The following is a 12,050-nucleotide window of genomic DNA, read 5'->3' as shown; positions in this document are numbered from 1 at the left end:
TTTGCATCAAATGTCACTATTTGCTTTATTTTGGTATCAAGTCTTACAAAATACACTGCTGGTCATGATAGATTCTCTATGAACCAAAGAAGATAAGGATAAAATATAAAGGAAAATATAGTTATTTGAAAATATTAATTTTAAAAGACAAATAAGTTTTCCATGGGCAAGGAGACAAAGAATTATCCCTCACCCACGGTTATTGAGTATATTTCAACAATTTGCATGTGTATATTATCTATCTCCGTCCTTAGAGTATGTAATGGTTGCTTGTGTGTTAGAGGTTAGACATTCAGGATGGAAAGCCTGCGTGTATTTCAGCATCCACAACTGTCTCTGTTCTGTAAGGACAGCCTGGGGAACATATCTGTCAGCTCACCAGTCACAAAGAATATCGTGAATGAAACATTGCTATATACTATGAGTTTACCATTACCTGACTAGGTGGTCTTTTGTACAAAAGAACGTGATCTCTAACAGATTTTAACAATACAAATGCCTATTAGACTAAACTGAATACTCATGAAGAAAAATATAATTTCTAATCTTTCCTAATTATTGCAGAAATCTTCCTCTTCCCATAATCTAAAGGGCTTTATATACTTCAAGGGCTATAAATCACCCTACATTTTTAACAGGTGCAGTCAGGCAAAAAGCACATGACAATTGGTATAATTATATTATTTCTACCCTTACAATTGGACAGATGAGGAAATTAAACAGACTGGACTAAGGGAAAATGTATTTGACATATCAGAGTTATCAAACTTCAAGGCGCTAATACAAGCATCTACAGTCATTACTGGGTACATAAAAGTGGCCACAACTTCGAAAGTGCCAATCATTTAGTGTTCACATCAACTCTTACAAAAGGTTCATGTTCTCAGCAACTCAAAGTTCATCCTAAAAAAACCAAAAAAAACCAGAAAGTACTAAGTTTTAAAAGCCAGTATTGACATTCTGGGTCTTTCTCTCCTTGTTCTTTTGTTTCCGAACCTACATTATGCTTCAAAGACAAACACACTCTGTTAAGTTCTTGATAGCATCAAAGCTCTGTAGAGTGCTTTAACTAGTAAATGTCCTAAACCACTGACAAGCTGCATTTTCTTTTATGTGAAATGCAAAACTGGGCCCTATATTTTGCCAACAAAGCCTTCAAATCAAATGTGCAGTATTATTTGCTGTATATATACCCTGGAGAAAACAAGTGTTGACAAGGAGATGCAGAGCAAAAGAGATGAAGAGAGATGTATGTCAGAGTCTCGAGTTCCTTGGGTAATATCTAATCCTCTCCACTGAAAGATTTTTTTAATGATTTACACCGAAACTTCAAGAACAAAGGTTGTCTCGTTTCTTTCATAGAGTTGTATTGAAATGTCCAAGCAGGAGTAAAGGAGAAAACTGGATATTTTTGGTCTTCTATTTGCAGTGGAGTTCAATAAAGATTTAACACCTGCTCTGCGCTGCTTTGCTTTTATAGCTCTCTAGGTGACTACAACCAGTACAGGAAGGTGAAGTGATAGCAAGGTACTTATTTTCTTCTCGTGGTAAAACACAGCTCCCACTTTCATCTGTTCATTCTTACAATTAGACTGTGCATCAAAAGAAAATTAAATACCTGTTCTTATTTGGCACTAAAGTTAACTTCTGGTGCTTTCTCTCAGCTATTTTATCTGTTATATCATTACAATGATTCTTCCCAATCCAAAGCTTTAAGGTCAATGTAAGGTCACATTGTACGTAGCAAAGGACTTCTGATGTGAGTAGACATGACCGCCCACAAAAGACCAGATCGCATCTGTTTGCTAACAAGAGTCTTACACAATGAGTTCTTCTGAAGGGTAAAGAGATGTTCATAATGGTGTAAGGAGCTTTTCTAGATCAATAATTAACTCTGAGTACTCCTCAGACAAATGTATCAGTGCCTCCACAGTATTAATTGCGAAAAGAAGGTAAGGCTGGTGATGTTCTCGTAAGGCATATCCAGAAAGAATGGTTAACAAGAGTAACAAGTCCTTTACTTCTCATAGCACGTCAGTATCTTGTAAAGGAATCGGTGTCAGGCTATAGATGCATTATAGCTGTTGATAGTTTAAATTAAAATTGCACAATAAGCCTTCATTTTTGCTGGATAATTTCAGCTCAAAACTGCCAGATAAACTTTTTCTGCAGAGATCATGGTCATGACGTGGTCCAACTATTATTTTATTTAGAAGTAATTGCATTGAATTAAATTTGAAAAGCTGACTTCACCTTATGCTTGCTTATAGTTCTCTTGCTTACAGCCAACATGCTGCTTTTTCAAACGTTCCATACATTTACATATTCCTGAAAATGTGTTCTGTGGTTATAGCCGGGAAATTAAAAAAGCATACATAACTGACCGTTATCTAGACCAGATAATCTATCTGTATTAACTGCAGGATGAGTATATGTAGTTTGTCCTGCAGTACATAACGATAATTTAGAGAAAATGTATTTTACACTTTATACCCTACTAAAGGCTTTTCTGTTCTACATGCACATAGTAATGTCTAAATATCATAACACCTGCTAAGTCTCAGGGCATAAAAACACTTTATCAAATGCTTTTACTGAGCTTTAAATCTGTCTGAATAAAACATGTTATAACAAGTACCCCATGTACACAAAACAGTAGACTATGAAATTCTTTAAAGAAGAAATGTACACAGAGAATACAAATACTGTTTACACATATGTTGTTGAAATAATTTTATGTAAATAATCCACACTGGGAGAATTCATAACATTTGAAACAAGAGCTAAACACTGGATGTTTTTCTAAAGGACCAAGCACAACACCTCTAAAATCTGAATTTGTTAGTGTTGAAAGGATTTTTTGTTGAAAATCACGATCTACATTTACGGACATTTTGCAGGTCTCTGCTTGTTTGTATTCATGACAGTACAGCTGTTCCTACACACCTCATGCGGGCAGTGCTCCCCACAGATCAAACTCAGCTTTTATTTAAAGCATAGAATGGGAGCAATTCCACCACCTTCAGCAGAGATAATCTTCTTTGAAATAAAGAACAAAGGAAAGAAAATCCTATTTGGACTTTAGGTACTGGCCATACACATAAAGTTCAGAACTAATAGAAATGTTAATGGTCATCCCTGTTTCCAAGGAAAAAAACCCATGATGACTACTGTATTTTATTCGATGTTCGGCTTTTAAATATATACAACCTAGCTTCACATCTTTATTAGCATTTTACAGCAATAACAATTCCATTTTCAACAGGATCCAGCAAAAATGTCTTTCCACCTACTCCCTTTAAGAATATTCACTTACCACACAAATCATAAACTTCACTGTACTTTGCCTCTTCCAAAATAAAAGTTCAGTAACAAGCTAATCTATCGGATTTGTTTTACATTTTCAGATAAAGGCATCTCAAAAGCACAAAACCAGGTAATCCTTCCTGTGAAGAATTGTGGAATTATGATTTCCAATGAGACCTAAGGTTGAGAATTTTTTAGCATCTCTGTTCTTTTCACTTGCTTAGGAATGTGGTTTTTTAACTGATGACATTTAAAAAACCACAATGCAGCCTATTATAATACTCTCTCATATGATGTAACAAACTATTTGTAAGAATGAACTAACACATGAAAATGCAAGGGGGAAAACAACCAAGAGGCAGGCTTGTTTATTAATTGCAGCTGGGATGAAGACGGGTAACATATCCTAAGCAATTACTGCAACAGATTTTACTTGCTTTATGTATTAATGAAAAGAAATAGCTTTTTCTAATTTATAAAGTCTTAGTGTTAACAAAAGGACTGAATTTGCATGCATGCCTCCCAAAAGTACCACAAATGAGGTACAGAATGACTTCTAATTGGCAATCGTATTGGCATCCACCAACAGCTGTATTCTGACCTAATTTGCAAAGTTCTTACAGCAGTTGTTACTATTTTGCTTAGAAGTTAACATGGTATTTCCTTTCTCAAATTATTTTAAAGCTGATCGGGCAGCTTTCAACAATACATATGAACAGTCCTAAAAAACTGTCAATAAAACCTCAGTTTAATGAGTTAGCCTTAGCCTTGAATAAGAACGGTAGCATGGTGCCACAGCTGAACAACCTGTGCTTATGGACAAGGAACAAAGATGTACCTCTGACTCGTGTATCCTAGCTCAAAATACACAAGAACAGTTAAGTCTGTAGCAATCAGCATTTCTTAGGAAATGTTTTATTTGCAAGAAAGCATTTGGCCTTCAAGCTGACAGGTATACAAACAAAACTCCCATAAATATTTAGGTCTCTTATCTAAGAAGGGAATCAATGAAAGAATGCCTCAAGAGCACCATTGGCAGTAGCTAATGAAGACCAGCTATGCAGAACCTCCTGTCCACAACAATGCCAGAAACTCTTCAAACCTGGAGATAGCATTACTGTTATGGGGACATCTATCAATTTTTTACTCTTCTCCAGAGATTAATTTAGGTTCTAATAGTCAGGCAGTGTAGTATTAATTATCACTGTGTGCATATTTATCTACATACAGAAGTAATGACTTCTAGTTACGAGACTGGACATTATGCAACATTTTAATGCACGTTTTTTCACATTACACACAAAATCTGACTACAGAAGACTGAGTCCAGGTGCTTGGCTGACGTAGTTAACACTCCATTTTGTCTTGTGTGGCTGATTATTTTCACAGGAATGACACAGGAAGCCACTCTGATTCTGGTGACAACACAACACCACAGACTAAAGGTGGAATTCTTTCTCATTTGTGTTGCGAGACTGTTATGTAGGGATAACTGGCCAGTCAGTGCTAAAAAAGAAAACTGCTCAAGAAAATCTTCTGAATGTATGCATAAAGCGTACAGGCCAAAAGCCAGAACTTTCAAACAGCAGAAAAAAGAGTTGTAAAGTCTAAGTAAGGAAAGCAAGAAAGAACTGCATTTTTCACATACCTGTTGAAACCTACAACCTCAGAAATACTTAGATGCTTAACTCCCAGTAACGTCAATGCAAGTTAGGTACGTAAGTGCCATTGTAGATCAGGGCCCAACATCCCAATCCCGGGAGAAATTGCATGTTGTTTCGAAACTGCATTTCTGCCAAAGCCCGCTGAATTTCATGGTGAGTTAGCACCTTGCAGAAGGCAGTTTGGGCATCCTAGAACCAAAATGCTCTTGGTTTTTGAAGGGTGAGCATTACCCCATGAGGTTCTCCTAATGACCGCATAACGCATCACCTTATCCTACACAGATGCCAAAAATATCATGTATTATTGGTAGTTAATGTGCAACCAAGGGTAAAATAAGATAATAACACCTTCATAGACTGTAGGAAACATCACAAAGATGAACCACTATGAGAAATACAATGTTGGACTCTTTTTTTTTAGTATGTAAATACTGTAACAAAAATAAGGTATCTGCTAATTTCACAATTTTGTCCTAGCTCATTTTATAATTATAATGAAATTCATGCTAAATATCAGACATGTTCTAGGTTCTTCATTAAGGCATCTCAGCTGCAGCTCTTGGATTAAATAATGGATGATTCAACATAAGAGAAACTACAAGACGCACGAGCATTTTCACTAATTCTGTTAACATTCTAGAGAACAAAAGACTTCCAACATTGTCTGTTGCCTCATCATGCATCAACCATTCCTGTTTTGGGAGATTTTTGAACTTTTCTGTATCTGGAAATCTTGTTTAACAATATTTTTTTCAAAAGAAATTAGATCTGCTCCCTTCTGATGACATAATGAACTGTTATTAACTAAGTGTGGTAGTCTGAGGACATCAGGAACTGGCTTGGATAAAATGTTGTCTACATTAGGATAACACAATAAACAAATAAAATTATGTATTAAAAGAATAATGCCATCCAATAGCACAGCATACTACATAACTTGGTTGGAAAAAAGCTAGAATTCAAAACTATGCCTATTTACCTACACGTATGTGGTGGTTTTAGGTCCTGCTCCCAGAAGAAGGAATTTCCTGAGCAGCCTGCAGTAAATATTTGGCAGTTTGAATTCTCCGTTTTAGAACGCTGTTAATTTGCCAAATCTGACACTACAGACAAAAAGACTATTGAAATGACTACTCTGTCATACTCGTGAGGACTCCTCTACACGTACTGCAAAAAAATCGTGAGGCAAAACACTCACCTGGATGTATTTAAACAAAAACCCGCGTACATTAATCTGCAAAGTGAATGCATTTTGTCACAACCCTGGGGGAGAGGGCTCTGCCTTGGAGCACGATTCCCTCTACGACCACCGGCTGCAGGCAGTCCGCGGTGTATCACAGCCGCAGGAGAGGCCCCGGGCCGGGCGGACAAACCCCCGCCACGGCCCCTCAGACCGGCCCCTCTCCCCACGGCCCCTCAGACCGGCCCCTCAGACCGGACCCTCTCCCCACGGCCCCTCAGACCGGACCCTCTCAGACCGGTCCCTCTCCCCACGGCCCCTCAGACCGGACCCCCTCAGACCGGTCCCTCTCCCCACGGCCTCTCAGACCGGCCCCTCTCCCCACGGCCCCTCAGACCGGACCCCCTCAGACCGGCCCCTCTCCCCACGGCCCCTCAGACCGGACCCCCTCAGACCGGACCCTCTCCCCACGGCCTCTCAGACCGGCCCTTCTCCCCACGGCCCCTCAGACCGGACCCCCTCAGACCGGCCCCTCTCCCCACAGCCCCTCAGACCGGACCCCCTCAGACCGGACCCTCTCCCCACGGCCTCTCAGACCGGCCCCTCTCCCCACGGCCGCCCCGCGGGGCGGCGAGCGGCATTGGGCAGCGCGCGGCATCGGGCAGCGCGCCCCCTGGCGGCCGCGGAGAGGGCGCCCCCTGGCGGCCGCGGCGCCGCCCGCAGGAGAAGAGAAACTTTGAGCCGCGCCCGGCGCAAGATGCGCGGTCCGGTCCGCGGGTTCAGCCGCCCGGCGGAGCCGGCGTGGGCTCAAGAGCGGGCTCGTTCCCTCTCTGCAGTGTCCACTTCTATAGCATAACTGGCTAGCTAACACAACAGCTACCTTTTCTGTACGTGCGAGACTCTATAAACCAGCAAGCACCATCTCATTTACATATGCCATCAGACCTTCAGGTACCTATTGCACCTAGAAACGAGCCCTATTTATACGCACAAGTAACGCTATAGCACGTGTATTACACGTAGGTATTACTATCTTACCTAAAACAATAAACAGGATGTTTGCAGATAAATAAAGACAAAATGTTTCCAACACGGAGTTTATAACATCGACAAAGAGGAGTTTGACTTTCAATCATTTCTTTAAATGACAAAAAAGTTTTATTAATAAATTATCACCCATCTACCCTACCTGTGCTAGAGTTTCAGGCCACCATCATCTGCAAGGGTATTTTCAGCAAAGGTGAAGATATATTTAGAATCTGGGTTTTGGACAAACGCTTTATCAGGTAGAGGATTTCAGCACAAAGGATTCCCTTGCAAATATGCACAAGATTTTTCTTAAAAGCCTGGTTGGAAAATCTTTATAACCCCTACTTTGACGACACAATGCTTTTGATACACTTAAGTTACCTTCGTTCCTGTAGGATTCCCTTATTTTCCAGTAAAAACACTCCTCTCTACCAATCATCCCCGACTAAGTTTATCACACGAAGAAAAAATACTCAGTAAAACAAACAGAACCTCAACTCGCCTTGAAAGAAAAGCCTTGGTAAGGAGCAGCCTAACCATTAGCAGTGGCGGAGCTTACCTCTTCAACTGTCAAAGGCATACAGATCCGGTACTCCTTCATGAGCATATTCCTGCTGCCTCAGTGCGGACCAGCAAACTGGGAGAAAAGTGGTTATTTCTGCACGATGATCACGACGAAAACCAATCACGGGAAAAAACAAGCAAGCCTCTTTCCCTGTACGCGCTTGACAATGTGTCCACAAAAGAGTAACGCAACCATCCAGGAAGGCTGACCCAGCAAGAAGAAAAACCAACACAACTGCTCCTTTCTTCCAGTTCTTCCTCCTTCAGCCTGCGATCATGGGAACTTCACACACGCTCGCACCGATATGCGCTACCAAGTCTGAAACCCCAAACGCTATCGCTACAGCCAAAGACATCCGTCGGAAGTGTACGAAAACGGCAGTCTCTCCCAGCTATGTCAAGACATGCCTGGGGCGGCGAAAAGAACAAACGAGCCGAAAATGTGGCTTTCACCACCGCCGGCAGCACGTCGGGCGGCAGGAAAGATGAGATGCTGATTTCCAAGACAAAGGCTTTTTATAACGTTTTCCTTTCCCGGCTGCCAAACACGGCTCCCACCTCCCCACCGCAACGCGGCTGCGGCCGCCGCGGCTCCCGCTGTGCTCGGGGGAAGGCAGCGCGGCGATCCGGCGGCCGCGGGTTCCCCGGCGCAGCCGCGGACGGGCGGGCGGGCTGTAGCCGCGGGCGCGGAGCGGCGGCCCCGGCGGGGGCGCGGCTGACATCAGCGGGGCGGCAGGAAGGAGGGAGGGAAGGAGGGAAGGAGGGAGGGCGGGCAGCCGCCGCCGCTCGGGCGGGCTTAAACAGAACGGCGTGGCCGGCCCGCGGAGGCGGCGGCTCGGGGACCCCGGCGGGTTTCGCCCGGCGGTGCTTCCCGGGAAGGGGGCGCCGGCAGCACGGAGGCTCGAGAAACCGCAGTTTAACTGAATTCTGCTGCGAAGACTTCTCGATTTTGGGGAAGTTTATTGCCCTAGGTGTGAGAACGCACCTTGCAAAACATTTACAAGCCGGTGTAAGAGATGAGAGCCCCCTGAGACCACCGGAGAGCCAGCTCCAGGGCTGCTCACCCCTCTCTCGGTACAAAAGCCGCGACAGGCAACGCTCGCTGCAGGCAGCGTGCGCGGGAGACAGAACACAGGATGCGAAGGCCTCACCCATTTCCCTTTTGGTCAGCCCTTCGTTATCAGCCAGCGAATTTTGCAACACAAATAAAACTCTTTTTTCTATCAGCTATTTACTTTCAAATGCCACACAGAAAGTTCCGTGAAAAAGCGCCTCCTTCCTACTTGAACAATAAAGCCAGAACCGTTTTAGGAGGCTTTGCTTTTTTTTTTTTTTTTTTTTTGCTACTTAGTAGGCAACTTACTAGTTAAATCGTTTTTTTAATATGCTTGGGGTCTGTGTTTTTCCGAGGAATGTACACATTATTAATAACAACTTGATATGCACAGGAACCCAATTTTGAAACTAGCCAGGAAACCTGAACTGTCACACAATCTCAGGTAAACATAAAGTGTTCACACTGCTGTTTCTCCTGTCTTCCGAATGGCTATAAAGCCTGTATTGCAGAGAAGCACTGTGACAGTAATATGAGAACACAAGGCACTGTACAGATAATGGTAAAATATACACCTGCATTTAAATATAAATTATTTGCAAAACTGAAAGTGATGAAATATCAGATTTGGGACAGTTAATGATGAATTTAGGTCTACAATGAAATGTGTGTTTCATAATGAAAGAGGAAAAAAACCCCTCAGATTTTCATTGGTTCTGAATGTACATTTCAAAGCTATGTATATAATTTTTAGCCTGGAGAGGACACAGTGCCATCTCCTGGAGCTAACAACATAACTTTTCCAAGCCATTGCAACAATGGCACAATATTTCATGCACCCTGCATTTCCAGTGAAGTGCAAACACCTACACAAAGAAATAGAAAATCTGGGAGCTCTGTTAACAGTCTAGATTTTCAGCTGAGGTATGAACAATGCGGTTAGTGAGACTTCTATCTCAAATCTGACAACAGTTACTTTTATCTGAACTGTAGCTATAATTCATAACGTTGGTAGTGTATGTTCTGAAACTTCTACGCAAAATAGACAGAACAAGGACAAGGGAATACCTGTGATATTACCTATATAAGTGAGATATCCAAATTCACACCTAAAGCATCTACTTCAATTTTAAGTGATTTACTAGTTGTTTCATGCATTAGAACCAATATTTCTGGATTTCTGCTGAAAAGCAGCGTAAAAAAATTGAAATACTTTGCACAGGGCCTTGATGCTACTCAATTATAGGCAGAGACATTGATTTCAATAAAACCGAAGAAAAATCTAAACTAGTTTATCACCTGTTATGTGCTTTCAACATAAACCATACCTTATAGCTCTGTTTAAAGTAACAAAGCATGCAGATCTGTGGAAACTAATGTGTCAAACCCAGCAGCTACTTAAAATGGAAACCAAAATCACTTCCCATACCTACAGCAAAACATTCTCCAGTCACCCTATACTTATTGCCACAGGCACAGTTCAGTCTTGTGCTGTCTGCATATACACATGGAGGAAAAAACCCTGGTGATCATAGCAATACTCGCTGTATCTCCCTACTAGGACTACTCTACAAAGCATGCTCACGAAATGCTTTCTAGGGGACGTGCTGGGAGAGGGAAAACTTCCAGCTCCAGCTAGCCAGGAAGTTCCTGCCAAGCATTTGTGTCTGAACTTTGGTCCTTCGTTTTCTGTGAATGGTTAGAAACTATTAGTCTTACCTCTGCAACACACTCTCTATGATCAGTTGTAAAAGTAAGACATTTTTCACTCATCTTTCATTTTTGACCTGGAGGATAAAACCCCATATGTTAAACAATGCTGAACATTAACTCCAGATGGACTTGTGCCAGCAAAATGTCGCTTCCTAATAAGAGACAGTAAAAGTCAAGCTATTTCTTCAGGTATTTTACTAAGAACTTTTGAATAAGAGTTTAGGGTTTTTTGAGCCATTCAGGAAGCAAACGCTGCCTCCTCGTCTCCTAGCATATCCATGCAGGTAAAGGAAGATAATAGTTGCAGCAAACATTAATTTTCTTCCTCTTTCACCCACTGTCTAAACCAAAATTACTGTGTATGGGAATATGTGCAATTAGATTAGTATGTGACTCTTAACTTCCCTGACAGCCATCACTCCCTATCCATTGACTGTAAAATTACACTAATATTACAACAAGCTAAAAGAATAAGGTTTTACAATGCAAAATAAATAGTTGAAGCTCTGTAAAGATTTGTAGATTTCCAGAGTTAGGAAAAACCAACTCATACACTCTGTGATACGACATCTATTTTCAGTACTTAGGTCAATTAATAACTAAAAAATGATTAAGGATAATGGATAAATTCTGTTACTGGACTTTTAAGTCATGTTTGAGTTCAAAACAGAAAGCAACTCAAAGTCCATGGTCTGTGCTGTGCTGATTGGAAAGCATGTACCAGACACAATTGCAAAATACAGCATTATAGCTCTGAACTCACTTAATTGAATTACTCTTAATTTACACCAGTGTAGCAGATGTAGTAACTCAGCCTTAATTCTGTAAATGATTTTAAACTTATCTCAAGTACCCCTTTGCCACATTAAAGATGTCGTTACGTATGCAGCGTAAGTCATAAAGTAACACAACACAAAATGGGATTTCACAGTAACTCATTTTTTCTGGGATTTTTCTTAAATTACATCCAAAGATATAGGGCATTCCCTGATCACTATTTCCTTCCAAGTTGTTTACTTGCAAACACGAGTGAGTTTCTCTCAATTTCCCCAGTGAATGAAACTTCTGTAGCATATGAAATTCTGCTCTGGAATGGGAGATGATGGCAATCTACAACTACCACAGGTGTTGCACCATCTCACAACTCACCAAACATGCTGATGCTGCAATGCTGTCTAAAATCAAGATCCTTATGTTCTTAAACATCAGAATCATTATGTTTCCTACCTTTTCCCCACCACTCCAGCAATGCAGGATGATTAAGTAACTCAAGGCTGGAACATGATATACATTGACATCACTACAGTGAAATCACCAGCTACTGTATGTGGAGTCCTCCACTGAGGCCATAGCGTGGTGCACCCTGGCATCTCAACACGGCACGCTTCTCAAAACGTGGGGAAACGGCATAAAACCACCATCCCACTGACTCACCACCCCCCACCCTATGGCCGTATCAAGGTCTCAAGCTCTTGAACACACAAGCTGCGAGCAACACTGTGGCTGCAGCACCTGTGCCGAAAGCCCCACGGCCCTGCTG

General features: G+C 41.7%; 1 protein-coding gene across 2 annotated transcripts in view; it reads right to left on the bottom strand.

Annotated features, from left to right (window-relative positions):
- Positions 1 to 11,850, bottom strand: part of PITPNC1 (phosphatidylinositol transfer protein cytoplasmic 1) — a 91,430-nt gene extending 79,580 nt beyond the window's left edge. The window contains exons 1-2 of one of the 2 annotated variants that reach the window (XM_075770608.1): positions 11,738 to 11,850; positions 10,517 to 10,584 (exon numbers count right to left, since the gene is read on the bottom strand). In XM_075770608.1, the coding sequence (XP_075626723.1) occupies positions 10,517 to 10,570 (54 nt within the window). In that variant the 5' untranslated portion in view covers positions 10,571 to 10,584; positions 11,738 to 11,850. Of the gene's footprint in view, positions 1 to 7,738; positions 8,427 to 10,516; positions 10,585 to 11,737 lie in introns of those variants that run through there. The other variant, XM_075770606.1, reaches the window with a different exon arrangement.
- Between the last annotated feature and the right edge of the window lie 200 nt (positions 11,851 to 12,050).

Source organism: Balearica regulorum, chromosome 18 (assembly GCF_011004875.1).
Source record: "Balearica regulorum gibbericeps isolate bBalReg1 chromosome 18, bBalReg1.pri, whole genome shotgun sequence".
Classification (NCBI taxonomy): domain Eukaryota; kingdom Metazoa; phylum Chordata; class Aves; order Gruiformes; family Gruidae; genus Balearica; species Balearica regulorum.
This window is presented reverse-complemented; position numbering and strand designations above follow the sequence as displayed.